General features: G+C 40.0%; 1 protein-coding gene across 1 annotated transcript in view; it reads left to right on the top strand.

The window, feature by feature from the left end:
* The window catches only part of PTDSS1 (phosphatidylserine synthase 1), a 43,625-nt gene extending 17,970 nt beyond the window's left edge, over positions 1–25,655 (top strand). The window contains exons 7-13 of the mRNA XM_063451221.1: positions 1,502–1,643; positions 3,792–3,904; positions 8,200–8,265; positions 17,743–17,842; positions 19,072–19,140; positions 22,315–22,381; positions 24,634–25,655. Of these exons, the coding sequence (XP_063307291.1) occupies positions 1,502–1,643; positions 3,792–3,904; positions 8,200–8,265; positions 17,743–17,842; positions 19,072–19,140; positions 22,315–22,381; positions 24,634–24,725 (649 nt within the window). The 3' untranslated portion in view covers positions 24,726–25,655. The remainder of the gene's footprint in view (positions 1–1,501; positions 1,644–3,791; positions 3,905–8,199; positions 8,266–17,742; positions 17,843–19,071; positions 19,141–22,314; positions 22,382–24,633) is intronic.
* Positions 25,656–26,176: the final 521 nt, after the last annotated feature.

Below are 26,176 nucleotides of genomic sequence, written 5' to 3'. Positions count from 1 at the left end.
GTACGTGCTAATTTTGTTTTCCAATAACACCACTGGATTAATATTTCTATGCCAAACTATGCAATTATAATTAACTTACATAAACAATCAAATTATTAAAATGAACACAAAATAAACACCATGCTTGATAATTTCAGAGATTTCCAACAATGAACCAGAGTGTTATAGGGTTATTCACTAAAATATAAATTCATAGTAACATTTTAGTGTCAGGAACACATACATGTGTTAAAATAACTATTTAGGTGACCATCCCACCTTCGATCTCTGTGAAGAGGTGATTTTTGCTCAAATTTCACCCATGGCGCCCTGGTCTCACCGTGGCTGGCTCTGCCTCCATGGCTGTGATTATTAAACTTGATGATCTCAATTAATCCAATGCTTTCCCATAGGAAATAATCTTCTTGTGGATATGCATTGAATCAACACAGCTCTATAAAGGAACATGCTCTGCATGGAGGCGCTGAATGCCAGTGCTGCACACTGTACCTCTAGTAGTCTGAGTGGGTGGCACTCAGTGAAAAAGCAGTGTTTACATTAAAAAGCTTGCAGGGACAGGATATAGACACCATATCCACTACATTTAAGCTGCCGTGGTTCTGGTGACTATAGTGTCCACTTAAGCAGAAGCAGCCCAAAATGGACAAATTCAGTAAGTCAGCTATGCTTCCAATTTGGCTATTTCTGACTTAAGTGTGGAATTGACTTTGAATTTACGTAATTTTCTCGATTTATTGAATAAAGCTGTTAGTATTTTTAAATCATAACATGAATGAGTTTAAACAAAGCTCCATATTACGTAGTAGTCTATTGCTACTAGAAGTTATAGAAATGTAGTGTGAAAAGTCATGAAAACTACATGTTTGTTTGTTCACCTACTGTAAAGCGCTGCGGAATTTGTTGGCGCTATATAAATCCTAACATAATAATAAAAAGTGTTAAAAAAAAAAAAAAAGTCACCATGATGTTTGTGCTCATTTGCATACCCTGCATGGCACTCTGGGACTTTCAGATCTGCGTGTTTGTGTAGCAGATGTTTAAAAAATATTTTTTTTCAAAAAAGCTGTTGCCTTATCAAACGTGAGCAGAGCTCAGCAGTTTGATTTGGGCCAAAGTTGTTTAGGTAAGTGCCACTCAAAGACCATCTTTAAAAGTAACGCTACATTAAAAAAATATATACTTTCCTCCAAACAAACAAATGTGTACTTTCACTGCTATCTCCAATACATATGGAAGAAAAATGTTTCTTATTTTTTTTATTTATACTTTTAGTAACCGCTTAATTATATTGCCTTGAATAGAAAAAATAGCTTTACAGCATCAGCAACATAAATCATGAACAAATAATTATGCCTTGTGTTATGGGAATATTTATAGTTACTGCAATATAAATAAAATACAAGTTTTGAACAAATTCTATTTTCTCCAAACATCCTGTTTCATTATTTATATATTTTTTAGAACCTTTTTATTAATTTATATATGTTTTGCCTCTCTAAAGGGACATTCACACCACCACCGGGAAAATAAAGCGAGCAGTATTGCAATTCACTCCAGTAAACTGGATCTATGTCAGGTGGTTTGATCCCAAGTCTTCATTTCAAAGAGTTGCTGGTGTCTATCTTTTCATGATAATTTGGCAGGTAAGTGAGACACATCTATGTCCAAGTAGTAATTTTATAATTCTAAATATTACCCTATAATGGTAAAATTGCCATCAAATGTATTGAACAATATACTGGGTATAAATTTAAAGATACATATACACTGATCAGCCACAACATTAAAACTACTGACAGGTGCAGTGAATAGCATTCATTATATTGTTACGATGGCATTGGTCAAGGGTGGGATATATTAGGCAGCAAGTGAACAGTGAGAATTTCATGTGTTTGAAGCACGAAAACTGTGCAAGCTAAATGACTTTGACAACAGGTAAAGAGTGATGGGTAGACAACTGGGTAAGAGCATCTCCCCAATGTCTTGTGGTTGTTCATGGTGTGAAGTGGTTAGTACCTACCAAAGGTGAAGGACAACCGGTGAGCCAGCATCAGGGTCAGTGATGCACATGGGGAGCGAAGGCTAGCTTGTGTAGTCCAATCACACAGAAGAGCTTCTGTAGCTCAGATTGCTGAAAATGGTAATGCTGGCCATGATGGAAAAGTGACAAAACACACTGTGCACAGCACTTTGCTGCATATGGGACTGCATAGCGGCAGACGGCTCAGAGTGCCCATGATGACCCCTGTCCACTGCCGAAAGCGCCTCAATAGGAACGTGAGCGTCCATACTGGACGATTAAGCAATGAAAGAAGGTTGCCTGGTCTGATGAATCACGTTTTCGTTTAGATCCGGTGGGTGGCCAGGGACATCTGCATCATTTAGCTGGGGAAGACATGGCAGCAGGGTGCGCTATGGGAAGGAGGCTGGCTGGTTGAGGCAGTGTTTTGGGGTGGGCAATATTCTGGTAGGAAACCTTGGGTTCTGGTATTCATGTGAATGTTATTTTGACACGTGCCACCTACCTAGAGATTGTTGAAAACCACATACACCCCTTTATGGCAATGGTGTTCACTGAGGGCAGTGGTCTCTCTCAGCAGTCAGTCACCCTACCACTTTGCAAACTTTGTTCAGGAATGGTTTCAGAAACATGACAGAGTTCAAGGTCTTGGTCTCCAAATTCCCCAGATCGCAACACTATTGAGCATCTGTGGGATTTGCTGGAACAACAAATTCGATCAATGTAGATCCCAACTTGCAGGATCTGCTGCCAATGTCTTGGTACCAGACACCACAGAAGTGTGGGAGTCCATGCTTCAATGCATCAGAACTGTTTTTAGGCAGCACAAGGGAGACCTACACAACATTTGGCAGGGAGTTTTAATGTTGTGGTTGATCAGTGTACCTTTCCCAGAAGACATTTTTCTGGAGAGTCTGTTCAGTGAGAAATCTACATTCCTCAGTTGTTGTTTGAGCTCACATGGCAAGGTGAATTGTCACGTGGCATCCTTGCATGCTTGACTCGCTTCCTGCTATAGCTGTAGTTTATGCTGCAGAATTGAATTTTAATCTTGAATCATTAACTATGCGCCTTTACATTCATGTAGAGTTTACATTTTAATAAGCATCCTCTTGCTATGATTTTGTTTGTTTGCTTCGTTGGCTATAGTTTTCTGCATCGCAGGGTCACCAAAACTAGATGATCGAAAACCGGACATCTTGCCTGGTCTCAACACTATTACTGTACTGTGACCAGCAGAGTGTATGGTCAGAATGTGGCGTAAACTGTATGAATCTATGGAACCATCATGCCATGTGTTGAATGAACAGGCTGGTAGTGACGTGAGGGAATGGTTCCTTGGCACATTTAGGAGCTTTATTGCCAGCTGATCGTCATTTGACACTGTATTTGTTTTTGAATGAATGCTTCCAGCAGGATAAAGCATTATGTCTCAAAGCATGCATCTCAGCCTGGTCAACGAACGGAAACCGGTTTAACGTAATAGAGCACATTTGAGATGGAGATTAACAGGTTTTGCACCATTAATATGTAGATGACAAATGTGCAGGAAGTGAGAAATGTCAGTGTGACGGCATGCATCATCTGGAATCCATGCTGTGAGATGGTAACATCATTATGGTGTGTGTGTGTGTGTGTGTGTATGTATATGAGTGTTATTTGAATATGTGTGTGTATATAATAATTTGAATGTATAAAATAATTGTACATTTTGGTTGGAATTGGCTTTTGCTAGAGCTTAATGGCACGGTTTTCTTTTTTCCTCTTCTAGCTGACTGAGCTGAATACATTCTTCTTAAAACATATCTTTGTATTCCAAGCAAGTCATGCACTGAGCTGGTGTCGGATTCTTTTTATCGGAGTGATAACAGCCCCTACTGTCAGGTAATAAATCTTGTTCAGCTTTGGAAGGACTGAATAAATGAATATTTTCAGGCAGCTTGCATTTCAGCACGTAATGTATGTTTTACATTATGAAATGGTTAGAATGTTTAGCATGCTGTACCTTGCGTCTTATGTTCCCAATATTCCCAAAATGTTATTTATTTATTTATTAGTTCATTGTTGTGTTTTGTTCTTTGAAATGTATTGATTCATGGAGGGCTATTCACTAAAGTGAGACTTCCAAATGAATATCACATTTTAAGGTGAAAGCAGACTGTCTACATGAAAGCATAGCTTATTGAGAATTTTTAAAATTCATCTTTTTTACCTTAAATCTGAAATTCGCTTTGAATTCTCACTTCAGTGAATAACCTTGAGAGTGTACATCACAGCGATTGCATTATCAAGACTAATGCTGTTTTGCATTTGGTAGAATCTGGTTAGTGCCCACCTTTTTTTTAATTGGCACCCTCAGTTACTTTATAAAAAAAAAATGCCATCTGTATGTACCGTATTTACTTTTTCACCCAGGACCCACAGTGTGTATTTTTAGCTCATCAAACTATGGATTCTTATTTTGATAGTATACAGAGTATGCTTAATTTCTATTGTGATGTTACGCTCTTGTACAACAGCTTTTTTAACATGCTCTCTGAGTAAAGCTTTTCCTTTTTTTCTATCCGTATTTAAATGTTACAAATGCTGCCTTAACTAGCCTGTTTTCAGCATAATATTCTCCAACAGTGACTTATAATATTCAGGATAATAATGTAATTTTAGGATCAGCCAAATTCCTCGATAGCAGGCCAAATAGAGTAACGGGGTCTTTTGATGCACTTTCTGCTGTGAACATTCAGGCTGGTCGGGGAATATTTTAATCAACAATTTATTAAATAGCATCGATTGTATTGTAAGTTAAGGTGTTCCAGGGCTTGTCTGGCTGTTGCAGCATTGGGCGCATCCATCAACCCTATTCGCTGTGACTGAATATATAAATACATATACACATGCATACATAATGTACTTCTATTTTTGTGTATGTCCTATTTAAGGAATATAAATAAAACATTTTTTTTAAATGCTTTACTGGTAATCAGAGCTGCTTGAAAGGGGGCATTAGTAGGAAGTCCTGCAAAGCAGGCAAACAGAGATGATGAATTATAATAACAAAAATTGCCTGGCTTTGTTATTGCCTAATGATCAATAATGAGCCGTACAGTAAATATTTTGGATTTATCTGCCAATCTTCAGAGATCCTGTAGAGGTTGCTAACAATACTTAGTCTTACAATGTAAATATAAAATGTATGCTGTAGAGCATGTGGGCTGCAGACTCAAACCTTTCTTCTGAAATTAAACATAAAGAAGGTGCATTGGAATATCTGTTGTATTCCACACTAAGTTCTGCAGGAGTGATGCATCAATCAGGGTTTGTCCTGGGAATTTGCCAGCCCGTCACTATATGGGTTTGTGCATTGGCTGGTGACCTGTCTGGAGTTGAAGGCACATGCATGGTATGTGTGTTTGAAAGTGAACCGATACCATTGGTTGGAGAAAAGTAATGGGAAACAGAGCCTGTATCACCCTGGGCATGCATAAATCCATGTAAATGCTCCACCACGCAGTACAGGTCATACTGATTGAAATTGCAGGAATATACAATGTCACAACTCCAGCAGCCTCCATTCTTTAAACCCATAAATGTCATGCCTCATCTAAGTAGGACTATCTACAACGATATCTGTGAGTTTTGTGAGCGGTAAATAAAGGCCATTCATTTGTACTTGCCTTCCCAAGAAAAATGTCTCCAGCCCTCCCCTGTGGTAAAGCTCAACAGAGGGGAATTATAATTGTTTTCTGGAAACTAGCAGGAACCTGTAAATTTGAGGGTTATGCTTAACATTCCAAGCACCATAACCACTACTGCTTGCTAGAGGTGGAGCACGCCACAGGACTCCTATTACATTATCACCACTACAGTGTGCTGCAGTGGTTATGGTGCTTAAGTGCTCCTTTAGAAAAAAAATTATTCTAGGCAAGGTTCTAAAACTGGGAGCGACCAATATGAACATTCACCAACACAACTTTAATGCGTTTGATAGGTTTTGGTCTCATTAATATACTGTATTTTTTGCATGCTCGAATCTTTATAGTTTTTGCACAAAAAAATACATGTTTTGCTGAATGTTACACCATAAGCCTTACTTTTTACCCGTCCCCTATCCCATTCACTCCAGGAAAAGCTTAGCTCAGTGGTTCCCAAACTTTTTAGGTTCCAAACGCCTTTAATATTTCAATATTTTTCCAAGGCACTGCAAGTCAAAACATTTTTTAGGTTGCATTTATGTACATCACTGCAGCAGATACTGGGCCCCTAATCTTGGGAGTGGCACTGGTAGATTATTTAAAGAAACAATCCAGGCACAATAACCGCTACGTTACGTTGTGGTAGTTATGGTGCCAGTAGTGCCCTCCCAGGGTAAGTAGTCAAACTGTTTAAGAACTGTTTGACAACTTACCTGGGGTCTGCCAGGGTAGGGGCTGTAGTGTGTGTGTGTGTGTATATATACAGGGGTGCATTGTGTTTGTGAAGGATGTAGTTTGTGTGTGTGTGTGTGGGGGGGAGGGCAGGTTGTGTGAGGGGTACAGTGTGTGTGTGTGGGGATAGGGGCGGTGTGGGGTCTGTGGGGGTAGGAGGGCAAATTAATAAATATATACTTTTATTTTATTTTTATTTTTTTAAATAAAAATTATATCCCCCCTCCCTACTTGCCTTTGCCTGGGAGGGGGGGCAATATTAATCCCTGGTGGTCCTGTGGGGAAGCCCTGGTGGTCCAAGTGATGAGAGTGAACTCTAGCATCCTCAGGAGTGTTGTCTTGGAGTGTTGTCTTGGTAACCATGGCAACGCTCCAAGCTCGCAAGAGGAGAACCTGGCAGAGCTGCAGGTTAGAGCTCCCCCAGGTCCTCTCTCTCTCTATGATTATAGCACCGGGAAAATATCTCTCTGTGCCCCAGTGTGCCAGTCGCAGCACCCCACGGCGCCGCGGCACACAGTTTGGGAACTGCTGGTTTAGCCCATACCAGCAGACTCGAACTACAAAGCAACCTGAATTCAAAGAAAAGGACACATATGATACATTTGCTAAAAATGTCACTACCTGTTTGTAGTTTCTCTGGCTGCCTGCAGCCAGGTTGTGAATTAAAAGCAGCCCACTCAGTGCTGTTGGGGCTGAGCACATACATTGGATGAAGTCTTCTTCCTGGCTTGATAGGCTTAACTAAGGAGAAAATTATAAAGATTAGAGCATGCACAAAATACAGCATGTTAATGAGGTCAAGTTGTGTTAGTGCCCAAAGTATTGTTATACAATCAATCAAAATGCTCTCTTTATTTGCTATTGCTCTCCTCCCTCATTTTTACTTTCTACCCATATATTTAGCTCTCTTCATATCTCCAGTTTTCGTGATGCACATTTTGCTGTACTTCTACATTAAATAAGGAGTACAAGCCCAAAGTCAGTGGTTACATATATATTTCTAGAATGTTATGTCTGATATTATGTGAACAATATGCAATGTATCCTATAAACTTTGTATGTTTATTTGAATACTTAAATCTGCTTCTTGCTGCTAATAACACTAAAAACAAACAAAAAAAATACTTTTTTTTTTTATTTAGCCCCAAATTTACCCCATCAGTGCTTTGTTAGGTTTGAAAACTAAAAGCTAAATGTAGAAATTCCACACTGTTGCATTTACCACTTTGTGGAACTGAGCTCCTCCATTTTGATTCCTTACACCAGGAGGGACCATAGTAAGGGAAGGAGGAGATACAGAAACAAACATTTTACTCCAGAGTAACCTGTGCCATAACTGAGCTGGATTGTGGTGTCGCTTACTAAAACTTAAACATGCCTTTAAAGCAGGCATCCCCAAACTCCGGCCCTGTAGTTGCTGAACTACAGCGCCCATGATTCTATGAATGAAATAGACTGAGAATCATGGGAGTTGTAGTTCAGCAACATCTGGAGGGCCGGAGTTTGGGGAAGTGTGCTTTAAAGGAAAGCTGACCATCACATGGAAAAAAAAAATAGTTCAAGTGATGGCTGATTTTCAATATTTTATTCAGAAATGTAATTCACAGACAAGTGACCGTTCCACTTTTCAGTAGACACTATCTTCACATAAACTAAATATTCCTTGGAATTTCATGCCAAGTCTTCTCATTAATATGGCAAATGAATAATGGCATATTTAAAAATCCTTATTTATTTTTTTCAATTTTTTTTTTGTAGACAATACTACGCCTATCTCACAGACACGCAATGCAAAAGGGTCGGCACTCAGTGCTGGGTGTTTGGGTAAGTACATACAACTATATTTCATAACTTACCTCAACTGTCTTTCGCTATACAGTGCAATTTGAAATTAAAAGATGTCCCATTTGCAGGAACCTTCCACTGGCTTGCATACATAGCACTGTACATAACCCTCTGCTACTTTTGTGATTCCTGTACTGGATGAAATGGTGGGATTGGCATGCCCACCGCATATTGTCAGGGCAGAATAATTGGATGTTCTGTGCTGTGTTCAGTCAAAGACAGCCGGAGTAAATCGTTGATACTCTCAACATACATAGACTGCATTATCTGTAATGGCCAACTAACCATTTAGAAAATGTAGTCTACAACAGCTAGAGTACTAAATCCTATCCAAAAAGCAAAAAGTGGTAAATAATATATCCAACCATCGTAATCTATTAATAGTATCTTTCTGAACACTGCCAAATGTATTTTATTTTCAGTTTAGTTCCTTTTTTTATTTTTCTTTTTACAGATATGTTATTTCTAAGGTTTACTCCAAACACTATAATATTATTATTATTATTATTATTATTATTATTATTATTATTATTGCCATTTATATAGCGCCAACAGATTCCGTAGCGCTTTACAATATTTTGAGAGGGGGGGGATGTAACAATAAATAAGACAATTACAAGAAAACTTACAGGAATAATAGGTTGAAGAGGACCCTGCTCAAATGAGCTTACAGTCTATAGGAGGTGGGGTATTAGAAACATTAGGATAGGAAATATCAAGTAGGAGTGAAGCAGAGCTGGAGGAGAGAGCAAAGCACTGTCCCATAGGAGAGCAAAAGACAGGTATGTAAGGGAGAGATTACTCTGGGAGGCCATACGCTTTCCTGAAGAGATGGGTTTTAAGGCCCTTCTTAAATGATTGAAGACTAGGGGAGAGTCTGATGGCAGTAGGCAAGTTATTCCATAGGAGAGGAGCCGCCCGTGAGAGGTCCTGCAAGCGTGAGTTGGCCGTACGGGTGCGAGCAGCGGTCAGGAGGTGGTCGCGGGCAGAGCGGAGGGTACGAGGAGGGGCATACCTCTGGATCAGTGAAGAGATATAAGAGGGGCTGGAATTGTTCAGTGCTTTGAATGTATGGGTTAGCACTTTGAATTGACTCCTATAGGATACAGGGAGCCAATGTAAGGACTGGCAGAGGGGCGAGGTGTGAGAGGACCGACTGGATAGGAAAATCAGTCTAGCTGCAGCATTCATTACAGACTGTAGCGGGGCAATACGTCTTTTGGGGAGGCCAATCAGGAGAGGGTTACAGTAATCCATGCGGGAAATTACTAGAGCATGGACAAGCTCCTTGGTAGCATCTTGCGTAAGAAAGGGGCGGATGCGGGCTATGTTTTTGAGTTGGAACCTACAGGACTTGGCAACAAACTGGATGTGAGACTCAAAGGTGAGACCAGAGTCAAGTATGACGCCAAGACAGCGCGCTTGTAGGGATGGACTTATGTGGATATCACTGACTTGAAGGGAGAGGGAGAGAGGAGGATCAGTATTAGGAGGAGGAAAGACAAGGAGTTCAGTTTTAGAGAGGTTAAGTTTGAGAAAGCCTATAGTGTCCCTCTGCCCTTGTGCCCCCAACCCCCGGTGGCTATCAAAGTATTAATCTATTTTTTTCACTTGCCTTTTTTTTTTGCGCTGGGGTCCCTCAGTCTCTACCTCCTGCGATGTCATTGGTAAGGGGAAACATATAGTACATGCGTGGCGAGTGCCATACGTGCGATTGCCCTTCAGTATTAATCCTGCAATGAAATGTTTGCAGTTTCTATGAACTGCAATGTTTCAGCTGCAGGGTTAAAGTGATGGGGACAGTGCACGCAGACCATTTCAATGAGGGTGCCTATAGTGTCCCTTTAATGCACAGATGACCAATCATGAATGTCTGTTCCTTTAATTATACTCAGTTTCAAAGTGATCGTGGAAAAAACAGACCTTTCCACTATTACATTTTTTCTGTACTTCAAGCTAGTCTACAAGATAATAATGTTTAGTCTTCCAGTAACCTGAAAATATGCCAGGAGATTAATGTAGAATGTAACTAAATTATGGAGTTTATAAAGGGAATAAACTGTGTTCTTTCAGGTTGCCATTAAGATTTAAACAGTATGTCCTCAATTTAATGTTGTTTGATTAAGATTTCCAAATAATTTAATATTTTTGACTAAACTTTTAGAATGATTTAATAATTTGTGTTGTGGTAACTCCTAAATTACACAAATGGAATATTTTGCCACAGTGGCCCATGAAACATTACCAGGATAAAAATATTGCTCAGACTTTAAAGGGAAATGTTGAATACGCCATGGAAGTCAAAAGAAAATAAACTAATTTAAAGATGTAAGTTTTTACATATCCATATATCCAGCACAGCTAGATCAATAATCAAGAAATTGGTTCCTCAAGAAATTTAGTATATTTATTTAGAAGTGTACTATCATGGGTAGTAAAACTTTAGTCTTAAATTTAAAGATTGTGCTGGCAGACTTAGCAAATTAATCAAATGGGTAATGGAAATTTTTACTTGAATATAACCCGAGATTTTTTTAAATGGGGGTTTTGATATTTTTTTTAAACTTGTATTTTGGAAACCGCTTATTGCTCCAAGGAGAAATCTGACTGCAATTTTGGAGCCCATAAGCATTTTTCCCATTTTGTGGCACAAGCGGGATAGCATTTTGATTGGCTATTTTTTTGGATCAGCAGAAGCATGTGTGAAAAGATGAACTTGATGAACCCAACTCTCCTTTCCATAAGTAGCCTGCTATCACAGTGGCGGATCCAGAGCCTGATCTCAGGAGGGGCACTTGTAGATTATTTAAATAAATAATCCTGGCACACTGTAGTAGTTATGGTGCCAGGATCCCACCCCAGAGTAAGTAGTCATACCGTTTAATAACAGTTTGACAACGTACCTGTGGTCTGCTGGAATATAGGGCATAGGAGTAGTGGTGTGTGTTAGAGGTGAAGTGTGTGTGAAAGGTGCAGTGTATGTGTGAGCGGTGAAGTGTGTGTGAGGGCGGCAGTGTATGTCAGGGTTGCAGTGTGTGTGTTAAGGGGGCAGTGTATGTGTGGGGCAGTGTGTGTGTGTGGGGTGGCAGTTTGTGTATGGGGGCACTGTATGTGTGTTTGGGGCAGTGTGTGTACGGGAAGCACTGTGTGTATGGGGGGTCGTGTGTGTAGGGCACTGTATGTGTGTGTATGGGTGTGCAGTGTGTGTGTATGGGTGTGCAGTGTGTGTGTATGGGTGTGCAGTGTGTGTGTATGGGTGTGCAGTGTGTGTGTGTATGGGTGTGCAGTGTGTGTGTATGGGTGTGCAGTGTGTGTGTATGGGTGTGCAGTGTGTGTGTATGGGTGTGCAGTGTGTGTGTATGGGTGTGCAGTGTGTGTGTATGGGTGTGCAGTGTGTGTGTATGGGTGTGCAGTGTGTGTGTATGGGTGTGCAGTGTGTGTATGGGTGTGCAGTGTGTGTGTATGGGTGTGCAGTGTGTGTGTATGGGTGTGCAGTGTGTGTGTATGGGTGTGCAGTGTGTGTGTGTATGGGTGTGCAGTGTGTGTGTGTGTATGGGGGGACAGTGTGTGTGTGTGTGTGTGTGTGTGTGTGTGTGTGTATGTGGGGCAGTGTGTGTATGTGGGGCAGCGTTTGTATGGGGGCAGCATTTGTATGGGGGCAGCATTTGTATGGGGGGGGGGGAGGGTAGGGATCACTGGATGCCTACCTTTACTTTAAGGCAGCGGTGAAGAACTTTTAAGATTTAAGATCACACGATAGCAGCACCAAATATTACTTCATCTCCTCTATCTAATCTATCCCTTGGCCTGGTTCCGATATAAACATGGAGATTCAATCCGTTCTTTAAATTCTTTCTGCCAGTTTGGGATCTTGACCTGAAGTTCTCCTATTCTAGACCAGTTTGTCACATTCCTTGGTAAAAAATATCCTGCTTGTGTACTGACTTTGACATACTGTGACCAATCTCGAAAACTAGTCCTGCTTAAAAGCATCTACGTTAAATTGTTTAAACGGTGAGCTATGATTTACATTAGTTTCAATGTCCTATGACATGAGCTTTTCTAGATTGGCACAACTTGTATACACTTACGTAGAAATCAAATACGGATACCTTCACTCTACTAGTTGGTGTTCCATGTTTTTTTTTTTTTTTTCCTCAAGGGTGGTGGGGGGGCTGGTAGTTATTTTGCTTCTTTTGGAGCTTTTTATAACTCCTGCTGATTTTCCTACATATTAGACATTTAATTTTCCTTAGGGACTGCACTGATTTTTTTTTTTATTTTATGTATTTATTTATTTATTTTTTGCGCCATCTCATGAATTATTGGTGTATTTTAATATATTTTATTTATAAAGCACTTATGCAATTTTTAAGACCGTCCAATGAGAGGTAACATATTTCAATTGTTGATGACATAACATTAATAGAGTAAAAACCAGGATAGTTGAAGAGAACACTGGAGAGACCGTGTAGTAAAGGGTTAATGTAATTACCATAACCACTACAGCTCCTCCTGGTTTTTGTCAAATTGTTTACAATCAGTTAATACAAGGCTTTAGTTTACGTAGAATGGTCCTGTTAAACAAAAGAAAGACACTGAACCTCAGTTTGAGAAAACACTGCTTGTTCAAGAAATCTGAATAGAATATCCAGACTCATTGGCAAGGTCACAAATACCAAGAATAAACATTCTCTATAAGACGGTTATCTGCCAGATCCTTTTGTGTTACTAAAGAAAGGTGGTGATGGTGTAATGGATTTTTTACTTGGCACCTTGAAACACAGTAAATTTTATTATCTCAAGCTGGTTTAAAAATGGGACATGGCTTTAGTTCCAACAGAGGGCCATTAACCTAAAATGGTATGGGCACAAATTGCTGCTGCAAATATGTACAGGAATCACGTAATGCTGCCCAATTAACATGGATCAAACCCCTAGCAGAGATGGGCAACACTTGGCACCCCAGATGTTGTGGAATACATCTCCCTTGATGCTTTGCTAGCATTATGGCTGTTCAGAGCATTATGAAAGATGTAGTCCAAAACATCTGGAGTGCCGAAGGTTGCCTATCCGTGCCCTAGACAATGCTCCCATGCTGTGTTTCTGATATTACATACACCGTCCTCCTATAAGGGTTTAATTTCTTACATAAATTGATCTAACTATGGAGTCTATAAATGCGTTGCAGCTAGTGATGTCCCGAACGGTTCGCTGGCGAATAGTTCCCGGTGAACATAGCTTGTTCGCCACGGACGGCGAAAATATGCGATGTTCGGTCCGCCCCCTATTCGTCATGATTGAGTAAACTTTGACCCTGTGCCTCACAGTCAGCAGACACATTCCAGCCAATCAGCAGCAGACCCTCCCTCCCAGACCCTCCCACCTCCTAAACAGCATACAATTTAGATTAATTCTGAAGCTGCATTCATTTTTTTTGTTTTCTTTTTTTTTTCTTGTGTTTGTTTATTATACATTATCCTCCATAGCCAGTAACCTGTGTTTATTATACATTATCCCCCCCATAGCCAGTAACCTGTGTTTATTATACATTATCCCCCCCATAGCCAGTAACCTGTGTTTATTATACATTATCCTCCCATAGCCAGTAACCTGTGTTTATTATACATTATCCCTCCCATAGCCAGTAACCTGTGTTTATTATACATTATCCCCCATAGTCATTTATCGTTGGACCCAGGGCCGGCACGTCCATAAGGCAGCACAGGCGGCCGCTTTAGGGTGCATGGGCTCTGGGGGCGCAATATTTCAGTGGCCGGCAGGAGGGAAGCTCTCCCTCCTGCCGCCCACCATCTGGACCCCGGCGCGGCAGTGCTGTGATCAGGCGTGGCGAGGGAGCTCTAATCTCACTGCTCTGCTCCCTCGCGCGCTGTCTGCTGATGCCTCGGGAGCCGGAATATGACGCCGCCCAGCAGCCCCACTGGACCACAGGGAATGATCCATCATCCACACCAGCTCTCCAGCTAGGGAGGCTGGGTGGAGAATTTTTATTTATTAAAATAATTAGTGAATGTATGTCATGTGTGTGTGTCTGTGAGGGACAGCGTTTGTCTGTGAGTGACAGCGTGTGTGTCTGTGAGTGACAGCGTGTGTGTCTGTGAGGGACAGCGTGTGTGTCTGTGAGTGACAGCGTGTGTGTCTGTGAGTGACAGCGTGTGTGAGTGACAGCGTGTGTGAGTGACAGCGTGTGTCTGTGAGTGAGTGCGTCTGTGTGTGTCTGTGAGTGTGTGTGTCAAATCAGTGAGAGTATGTTTGTCATTGAGTCTGTGTGTGACTATCAGTGTGTCTGTCAATGAGTGTCAATCAGTGTGGGTCTGTCAGTGTCAATGAATGAGTGTGTGTCAGATCAATGAGTCTGTGTGTCTGTCAGTGACGTCTGTGTGTTTGTCATTGAGTGTGTGACTGTCAGTGTGTACAGAGTGTAGCGGAGCGCGGTACAGGAGCTTCTGTTTCCTGTACCTGGCCACACTGACAGGAGGTGCTCACAGAGAGAGCACTCCCTGTCAGTCCGGCCGGGTACAGAAAACTGAACCTCCTTTAGGGGATCTGCTCCGCTCGGCAATGCAACAATAGAGGTAGGAGGCACACCAGGAAGGGGAGTGCCTTTCTGCTGGGGTGTTCGGTAGATTTTATCTACCGAACAAACTGCCGAAGGAGCGACCACCTGGGAGCTGGAGTGTGCCGCCAATTTACCTCCCTGAAGCTGCGGTTAACCGCAGCTTAATTGACGAATACAGGATGGTCTTTGTCCGTTTACCGAACATGTGGCGGCGACCGTTTTAAAGTCCCGAGCGGCCAGCGGTGTTCAGCGCTTACACCATGGATCTAAAAACGGACACTTATTTGCACGAACACCGCTGAGCCGTCCGCCACCTGGTTCTTATTCGTACAGATCTAACGAATACATGTTCATCCGGTACTTTTGTTATGTGAATGTGTTAACCCAGATAGCTATGGAGCCTATTCGTGTAATTAAAGACTTTGGCTCCATGGCAATTGAACTGTGTGAATAGGATCTGAGCGCTATTCGGTAGTTTTGTGCGCTCAGATCCCAGCTATCTGGGGATGTGTGACATGTCTGTGTTTTATGTATAAAATATGACTTTGTGTATTTTAAAGTGTTTTTATGTTTTTGTGCTCACCATGTGCATAATGGCGGTTTGCCTTTGTCCTGGAAGATAATTGAATTACTTCTCAATTATCTCCAGAGCAGAGGAGAGGAAGCCAGGATGCATTGTGGGAAAGTATTGTGACTGTATGTCCTAAACTGATACCTGTCTGTCTTTTGTTACAGTCTCCCATTTGGTCCCCTAGGGGAGTGTCCCCCAAGTGGGAGACCTGCATAAATACTGGGCGGGTAGCCCATAATAAACCAGACCACTGCTTGACCCTTAACACGGGGCCTTGTCTCGTCTTCGGGGGGATTCACTGTACGCTGATAGAGACTGATTGCCAGGAGTGTAAGCCGCTTGGGAGCTTTTCCTGTTCGTCTGCTAGCACTATTCGTGAGGTTCCGGTTCGGGAGTTTGGAGTGCTACCTTATTCCCTTGTATGCAGTTCGGGAGTTTGGTGCATTCACTTGTATTCAATTCGGGAGTTTGGTGTTTTACTGAAGCTGCCTTTATATCTGAAAGGGGAATATCGCCTAAACGGATTTTAACCCCTTGTCTGCTGAAACGGTCCGTTACAGTGATCATGATTTTTAGCGATATCCAATATTTTTAAGGTGGTCCCAGTGCCACCACTCATATCTGGTGTCACAATAGCTTGCATTTAAAAAAAACAAAACTTTTTTGACTGTAATATAATAGCAGTCAGTTTCCTTCACACGTGTGCGTTTCAGGGCCTGCCAGGGCACAGTGTCACACCAGTGCAACTCATATCTGGTGTAACAGTAGTGTACATTTAAAAATACAGGGGGCTTGTTGTAACCTTTTGGGGACCCTTGGTGTTGTACGTGGCTGGGTGGAGGAAGAGACCTTCAATGACATCAGTGAGGACAAGGAACGGGACATGGCTAGCTTGGTATCCAACCTTGTGCAAATGGGGAATTTGCGGTTGTGCAAATGGACTGTTTGCCATTGTTTGCGGTGCGTTAAACGGGGAGTTTGGTCTGTCACTGTGAAGCGGGCGTAACTCTTACACTACCTGATCGATACAACATCATACCTGATGTTTTAAAGCAAGTTATTCCAAACTATTTAGGAATGTTAGGTGATTTATGCCCTTTATGGATTAAAACCAGACTCTGCATCAACTATGTAGTTTTCCATGGGAGTTTTGCCATGGATCCCCCTCTGGCATGCCACAGTCCAGGTGTTAATCCCCTTGAAACAACTTTTCCATCACTATTGTGGCCAGAAAGAGTCCCTGTGGGTTTTAAAATTCGCCTGCCTATTGAAGTCTATGGCGGTTCGCCGGGTTCGCCCGTTCAGGAAACATTTGCGGAAATTCCCGTTCGCGAACCGAAAATGTTATGTTCGCGACATCACTAGTTGCAGCTAATGTCACACATTTACATGCAAATTGTTGGGGGTTATTGAACTATAAATAGGAATCTTAATCCAAACCAGTTATGATTTTTTAAACAAAACAAGCGGCAGCGTTGCTTTCCATGCCCATTCCAAATTATATGTTCTTTATTTCATCATCCAATTTGTCAATCTTCTACTTGCCTGTCCCCTTTGTTTTGTTATATTTAAATTTAATTTGTTACCGCGTCCTGTTTGGGTTTGGTTTTCTGCGCATGGATGGAACAATTTAATGTATAAGAAAATATGGAGGGAAAATCACCATCCCTCATTCCAGTTTAACTTACCCAGGAGTGCAGCTGCTCTGTTTCTTAGATGATGTTGGTTTCTGAGGCAATTCTTAGACCGTTCGGTTTCTTACACAGGAAGGGCTCCAGGGTACTGATAGAAACATAGAAACATAGACATGTGACGGCAGATAAGAACCATTCGGCCCATCTAATCTGCCCAATTTTCTAAATACTTTCATTAGTCCCTGGCCTTATCTTATAGTTAGGATAGCCTTATGCCTATCCCACGCATGCTTAAACTCCTTTACTGTGTTAACCTCTACTACTTCAGCTGGAAGGCTATTCCATGCATCCACTACCCTCTCAGTAAAGTAATACTTCCTGATATTATTTTTAAACCTTTGTCCCTCTAATTTAAGACTATGTCCTCTTGTTGTGGTAGTTTTTCTTCTTTTAAATATAGTCTCCTCCTTTACTGTGTTGATTCCCTTTATGTATTTAAATGTTTCTATCATATCCCCCCTGTCTCGTCTTTCCTCCAAGCTATACATGTTAAGATCCTTTAACCTTTCCTAGTAAGTTTTATCCTGCGATGGTACCATAACTACTACAGTAAAAAAATGTCAGAACATCCTAATAAAATGTAACATTATCTTTGTTTTGTTTCTGTACAGTGCAATTGCCTTCCTTGAAGCACTCGTATGTATAAAGTTTGGTCAAGATCTCTTCTCCAAGACACACATGCTGTATGTGGTACTTTGGCTTCTCTGCGTTGTAAGTAGACAATCTTCTTTTTTATAATTTACAATACACATGCTTTAAATGTGGGCCTGTGGAAGTTTTACACTTTGCTGATTGTAACATCCAAAGCCTTTTTTTTTTCTGTGCCCTCCTAGTAAAGATTGAATAATGTACCGTATATACTTGCGTATATACGGTACCTTGTGGAAAAGAGATGAAACTTTATTCAGTCATACTTATGCGTACATTAGCAAATTATGTAATTTCCCAGAACCCTCTATCATAATAGCTGCTGTGTATTATTGTCTGTTAGCCAACAAATATTCAGTGTACTACTACCATACTGGGACGCAGACGATATTTTGTGTGTGAAGGGGGGGTTAAATAATATGCAAGTGTTTCATCCTCCCCTAGGAACCCGCCAGGTTTTCAGTACCTCTCAAGGTCACTAGCTTGGTGTGTGTTGTTGCAGACTATGCAACTTGAGACTATGACCTGAAATGTGATTCTGCTCACAGCTGTTCCTCTTTGGCTAAATAGCTTCCCTTCTTAAAGGGACACTCCACTGCCCAAATAAAATATATATATATATATATATATATATATATAATTTAGTATATCTACACCAATGAAAACATGCATGTTTTTCATTATGCATTTTTTTAATAGGGGGTATATCTTAAAACAGCTTGCACAAAGCTGCATATCTCTTGTCTAAAGCTTTTGCAAGCCCTCCCCTTCATCCTCAGCCTAGACTTTATGTGGCTGTCCAATCACAGACTTCCCAATGCAGCTCAACGAGAAGTCTTCAGCAAGCTAAAGTGCTTTCAGTGTTTGATGTGTTTCTTTAAGACCGGACCTTTCTATTTGTGCCTTTTGCCACAGAATTGTTTTGATCTTGTTTGGCTGTTTGTTCTTAAAGTCCTCTGTAGACCTACAAATCTTCCATGACCCACGTTTACACCAGCTGGAATTCTCAGTAGGCCACCTAACCAAATTAGACATGTGCAAAAATTAGTTTTAAGCGATTTTATCATAATAAAATCCCTGGTAATCACTGTATCTGTAGTTTTGCAAGATGAGATTGATTTTAGAATTGTTTAATTTCGGTATCAATTTAACATGAATTTTATTTAGACTAATCATCCAAGTCTAATTGAAATAATGATTTCCATAACTGCTAAATATGATTTGCTTTAACAATTGTCTTTTAATACAAAGAGCATTATTTGTGTTAATTTTACGGTTAATTTTCCTTGTAGGCTATTACTACGTTTTTGTGCCTGTATGGCATGGTGTGGTATGCAGATCGCTACGGCTCACGAGAAAAGGTAAATTTCTCTTTCTATCTGTATGGAAACTTATTATGGTGCAAAGAGGGTGTGGGAGAAGCTTCCACCAGCACGCTTGGCCTGCCATTACCATCAATGCTAGCCATGGAGGAGAAGCTTAAGGCACTGGATAAATTAAAAAAAAAAAAATTTAAGATAAATTTTATATTTAATTTAGTTTTATTTTTTTCAATCTGGTTAAATGATGACACACAAACTGTGGTGACCGCATTCACCACTAAAGTGATCTGTAGTTGATAAGGTGTTTAGCATGCTCCTTTAAACCATAATCTATCATGCAATGAACAAATACTTAGTAAAGCAATACATATTTTATTGATAAAGTAGACACTGTTACGCTCCATAACTACTAAAGCCCTCCTCTATGGAGATGTTAAATGTATTAACTGTCTGGGTCAGTGGGTGTGATGATTGGTTCACCACCATATTCACTTATCAGCCACAACATTAAAACTACAAGCCTAATATCGTGTAGGTACCCATTGTGCTGCCAAAACGGCTCTGAAGCGTAGAGGCATGGACTCCACAAGACATCTAGACATATCCTGTGGCATCTGGCTCCCAGACATTGGCAGCAGATCCTTTAAGTCCAGCAAGTTGTGAAGTGGGGCATCTATGGATCAGATTTGTTGCTCCAGCATATCCCACAGATGCTCACTTGGTTTGAAATCTGGGGAATTTGGGGGCAAAGAAAACACCTTGAACTCTGTCGAGTTCCTCAAAGCATTCCTGAACAATGTTTTCAGCGTGGCAGGGTGCATTATCCTGCTGAGAGAAGCCTCTGCCATCAGGGAACACCATAGACATGGGCTGCAACAATCTCCAGGTAGGTGGCAAGTGTCAAAAAACACCCACATGAATGCCAGGACTTACGATTTCCCAGCAGAGCATAACCATGCTTCCGCCGGCCTGCCTTATTCCCATAGTGCATCCTGCTTTGGCAGCAGGATGCTTTTCTCTAGGCTAAACGACACAAACGCATACGGTCATCCGCCTGATCTAAAAGAAAACATAATTCATCAGACCAAGCAACCTTCTTCCATTGCTCAATGGTCCAGTTCTGATGCTCACGTCCCTCTTGAAGACGCTTTCGGGGGTGTACAGGGGTCATCATGGACACTCTGACCAGCCCCATATGTAGCAAACTGCAATGCAATGTGTGTTTTGACACCTTTTTCTCATGGCCAGCAAGTTTTTCAGTAACACTTCTGTGTGACCTGACCAGACAGGCTATCCTTTTACTCCCCACGTGCATCGGGCGCCCATGGCCGGTTGTCCTTTCTTGCATTGCTATTGGTAGGTCCTAAGCACAGTATACCAGTTACACCCCACAAGAAATGCTGTTTTAGAGATGCTCTGTCCCAGTCATCTAGCCATCACTATCTGGCCCTTGTTAGAATCACTCAGATCTTTTTGCTTGCCCATTTTTCTTGCTTCCAACACAGGAAATTCAAGAACTGACTGTTCACTTGCTGCCTAATATACTCCACTCCTAGACTGGTGCCATTGTAATGATATAATCAATACTATTCACTTCACCCATCAGTGGTTTTAATGTTGTGACTGATCAGTGTAGAACCTTATGTACTTTATGAATGACTGTCGTTTACTGTTGGCAAAAGGGGAGAGTCCAAGGCAATCTATCATTTATTTCAGAAATAAGGCATTGTACATTAGAATAATGGCAACTAATTAAAAATTATACATTTTTATATATGTTACTCATGTAATAGTTTAATAAAAATACCTCTACACGTTTCAACAAATCAAATGATGCAAGCTCAAAAGAGCCTCCTTAATTATAAAAAAAAAAGACCATAAATACTAAAATTAGGGAAAATATTTATGCAAAGTCTTTTAATTCATTTTTTTCTCTCTGAACTGCTACCTTAAAGGCTTTTGTAATAACCTTTAAGACATTCTAACTAAACACTTTAGTAGTGGGTATTGCTTGTAAGTGTAACAAAACTGCAACTGTCTACTTACCGTACCAATAGAGTGTTCCACATTTTATTAATTAAGGACTACTATGAATCTAAAGGAACACTATAGGGTCAGGAACACAAGCATGTATTCCTGACATAGTGTTTAAAACACCATCTACCCCCTCCCCCCCCTTAAATATAGTAAAATCTTACCTTTATTCCAATCTGCTGGTGCTGACTCTGCCCCTGATCTGCCTCCTTGGCTGACATCTTTAGAAGTGATGAACTCAGCCAGGGGTGGAGCCAAATGCCACCCTGTCCAATCAGCATCTCATCATAGAGATGCATTGAATCAATGCATCTCTGTGAGGAAAGTTCAGTGTTTCCATGCAGAGTGTTGAGACACTGAATATCAGTGCTATACACTGTGCAGCACTGCCCCAGGAAGCACCTCTAGTAGCCATCTGAGGAGTGGCCACTGGAGGTGTACCTAGACTGTAATGTAAACACTGTCTTTTCTCTTAAAAGACAGTGTTTACTGCAAAAAAGCCTCCAGGGACTGACTATACTCGCCAGAACAAACACAATAAGTTGCAGTTGTTCTGGTGACTATAGTGTCCCTTTAAACAGGAGAGAAGTGATTTTATCACAGCCTTTTGTGACCTAATAACAGTGTAAACCAATGTTGTTTTAGAGTGTTGATGGTCATTAAATCTTTTGGTCACCTATCTTAATAACACATGTACTTTTGCTAAGATGCCTCTGTTTATCTTTGGTACACCAAAAACCCAGCTGTTTAGTAGTCGACTCCGTAATTTGCTATCCTTATCAAAGCAAATGCTTGAGAAACGATTCAATCCTTTACAGATCTTTTCATTTTTATATTTTGTCATTTTTGTGAACTCGGATGCTGTAGAATTGCCACGTCAGCCAATTGGGACAAAACTTTATTCGTAACGAAACTTACTGCATATGTCTAGTACTTATGCAAAGAATGTGACCTTGATACATTGATATGTCAACCCAAAACCTCCAGAATAAGCATAACACGTACCCTCTAATTGCGTACTTCTGAAATGTTTCAAAAACCTTCCATAGGCAAATTAAAGTTTTAACTTCATTACCAATTCCCTCTTCATTTATAGAAATGTGAAGTAAACTTTTTGCGGAACGTTTTTTTTTTTCCCCTCTTTTTACACAACCCATATATGTATTGTTCTTTTTGCAGACATATTCAGAATCTGAGGACAACACATATAATACTGATGTACCATGGCAACATGTTGATAAAATTGGTAAGTTACTCCAGCGTCTAGCATGATGTTAAAATCTTGTTCCATTTCTTCTGCCTTGCATAGTCCCTTTTAATTTAGCCATGTAGTGGTGGTCACGGCAGCACTGTAAGCCGGTATTATAACTCTGCTTGGTTAGCCTACGGTGTTGGGTCCAACATGGAACGGGGGATATTTGAAATAATTTTTAGGTAGCCTAACACATAATTAGCCAGAAAACAGGAAAATGTGTCCCGGTTTTGTAACAAAGCGATTTGTTTTGTTATATATAACTAGGCTCTGAATATATTGTGTGTTTCATGGGGGCTGACCCAATAAAAAAAAATCAGGTATATAGTGATATTCATTACGTCAGGGTAGATAAAGTGTTATTTTGTTAGATCCTAAAGTGCAAGAGAACTTATTCGCAATGATTTTGTGGAGAGGGGGTCTGAAGTCTAGTCAACAAAAATGTGCATGTTCAGTCTAACTGACAAAATATCATCGTACATCATTTGACAAAGTTAAACAAAAAATAAAAGTTAATAAAATAACAGTTATTCATTTATTAACATTTTAATTAGGGGAGCTAACCCATTCTGAGGGTTGCTCTTCTTTCTCAAGCCTTTGTGCCAAATACAATTATCGATCTTAAACTGTTCAGCAAGATATACGTGGCACTATAAGCACGGAGGCCCCTACATCCAGGTGACTTGGCAGAAGCAAAACTCATAAACATGACAAGAAGACTGACTCTGAGATTTTGACCCTAGTTTGGACTCTGCCAAGGTCATCTTCACTGCAGATATCCAGAATCTAAGGATAACTGAAAGTGAAGTTTTGAGGGTAATGAAAAACTTGAAATAACAATTAATCAAATATCATAATTGGCACTAGCCATTCTTTTTAAAACATAGTGTGATTATGAATTGGTTTTGGCTTGCTACCTGTTTATTATGAAGAAATCTATGGAGAACGTACCTTTACATCACTTGAAACCACGAATTCTGGACTAAAATTATTTTCAGTTTTTATGGTGACAAAAAAAATGCTACTGAAAAAAAAGTATTTGCTAATGGTGAAGGGCTATAGTCCACAGAGTGGCGTTTTGCAAAATATACACAATCTTTACTTAATTTTTTTTTATGTTTTCGACACTTTTTCTCTTGTTCCACTTTTCGTCACTAGGTGTCCCCCTACTACAATTTAGGAAAGCTGTAGAGCAAGTAGCTCATCATATATACAGATGTTTGCTATAGTCATTCATATAAAGCACAAAACCCCCCAAAGAAGGAAAATGCTTAAGCATGTCTGCAGGCAGTCTCCTTTGTGACGCTATATAGTCATCAACAATGTCTTTAGAGCAAAATAACTGGGAAAGAGGTTAAAACAAGTACATACAGCTGTAGCATGCACACACGTTACAAACCAAGCATTTTGAATACTGCAAGGGCAGCCTGAGAATAAAAATATAAATAGAAGTGTCCATAAAAAAAAGGTTTGTGTGTTTTTTTTTTTTTTGTGTTTTTTTTTTTTGTGACTAATTATATTTGTTCTAGCTTGGTCGCCCCCTAAAAGTAAAAAAAAAAAAAAAAAAATGTTACTTCTCTCTACTGTTTTAATAACGATACCCATCTGCTGATAGTACACATATTAGCAGTGGGTTTCCTACGGGGTAGTGGTAGGATTAAGGATAGGGTAAGGTAAGGGTTAATACTATTTTTGAAATGGGGATAGTGTAGGGTTAAGGTAGGGATACATTAGTGTACCCATAAAGGTATGGTTGGTATTTAAGCTAGATCTAAAACATTTGCAGAATTTAACAATCAGGACTGATACGTGAATTTTAATGTACTTTAAAAATCAATGTATGAATATGTAGTGTGGCACTTAAAGGGAAATCCTTAAATGATGGCGGAACAAACATATAGGGTCAATTCTAGTTTTTGTTTTTGTCCAGAACATGGACAATTGCATCTGTCCTTAAGGAGTTAATATTGTATTACATTTTGCACTATGTTTGCAGGGGAGCGTTTTTTTTTTTTTTTTCTTCTTTTCTTCTATTTGCAAGGAGCAGTTTGAACCATGCATCCTTCAGTCATACATGTAATTAAATAAATTAATACCTTTTACTTTTAAAGTAGCAGTTCTAGCACATTCTTGTTTTTTTTTTTTTAACCATTTTGTCAGCACTGTGCCTCTTATTTGAAGTTGATATAAAACCAGAACGAGGGTGAAGTGTGTCTAATTCGCTGTCTGTGTTATTACATTTGCAGTGGAAGTCCCATCAAAGCACAGTGAAAACACAACGTCTCGAAGGAAGAACCGCTCTAGGGCAAAAGTAACGAATGGAGTTGGCAAGAAATGAGTCATCCACAGCCAACATTAAAACAGAGCGAGGAGATGAACCTATGGCTTGGAACATTGTGCTTAATATAAGACACAGTGTACAAGATGAAGAAAAAAATCAAGCTCGGGGTTCTTCAGGCATCTGCAAGTTAACAATCATATGCAATCCCAATTTCAAAAGTATTGCTTGATCTTCCCTGCTCCTCTAACCATTTTTTTTAGAACTTTGGAACTTCTGATCACCAGTTCAGACAAACAAAACCTGTCTGTGTTAGGCAGCCGTAGAAAATGGACCGGATCATCAACCCTTACTGATTCTCTCGTCATGCTCCGCTTATTTTCAACATAATATTTCTCTTCTCTTGCTTGCAGTCTTGAATGCTGATGCCTCTGTTCACCAAGATCTGGTCGTGTTTTAATTTAATGTGTAGTGTTTCTACAGATTTGTCACTTTGCTTTTTTCCCCCGTATATATAATTAATTTACACTCCCTGGGTTCAGAACCTGGTTGTCTTGCTTTTAAAGTTTATTATTGTTTTTTTTTTTTTTTTAATATATATATTTTTGTTTTAGTAGTATGTAATCTTTATTAACAATCACTAGTGCATTTTGGACAATTGTCTATCATAATGTGAAGTGGAAATCACTTATACAAAGTTTACAGCCATGCTATTTTTTTTTTTTTTTATAGGTGTAAATAGATTTGTGTTTATTGGTTAGTATTACGTCCAGCTCAAAGTAGCGAGTTGGTAGGTAGCACTGAGACACACATGACTGCATAACGTAAAGGCCAGGATTCACTCCAGAAACTCTTGTACAACAAAATAAAATGTAACTGCCTTTTTGGTTTGGTAATCGCGAGGAAAAGGATAACAGCCGCAATGCATATACCGAGTGCTTATAATGCGCATCATTGAGGCACAAAAATAAACCATCACTTGGAAAATTACTTGACTGAACTGATTTTTCTTTGAGAGGGAAAGAAAACCAAAACAACTAGACTTTACAGTAAAAGTAATTGCTGTTTAAAAAACAAAAACAAAAAAAAACCGCAATCTGGAGACCGTACTATTTCAGGTGAAAGTCTAAACCAGAGACTGCAGTTTTCTTTATGTATCTCTTGTATATATATTTTTTTTTCCTGTCTTGCTCTCGGTTCTTCTTCATCTAAACCAGCTCTTCCTTATTGCCTTTCTTCCTCACTTTGGTGACTTTTCTTCTTGCTCGTTTTCCCTCCTTCTATAGTTTTTTGATTTCCATTTGCTTTTAAACTTTGAATATAAAGGAGAAAGGAAGACATGTAACTTTCAAATTAATATATGGTATTTTCCAAGACAGCCTGTTCGTTTAATCTAAAGACTCCTTAGTATGCCCAAACTCCAGCCCTCATTGACCTAGAAATTGTATGAGAAAATGATTTAAAGACCATTTTCAGTGTATTTGAACATTTTTTGAGCTTAGTAAATGTTC

This window comes from Pelobates fuscus, chromosome 4, assembly GCF_036172605.1.
Source record: "Pelobates fuscus isolate aPelFus1 chromosome 4, aPelFus1.pri, whole genome shotgun sequence".
In the NCBI taxonomy this organism is placed as follows: Eukaryota; Metazoa; Chordata; class Amphibia; order Anura; family Pelobatidae; genus Pelobates; species Pelobates fuscus.
This window is presented reverse-complemented; position numbering and strand designations above follow the sequence as displayed.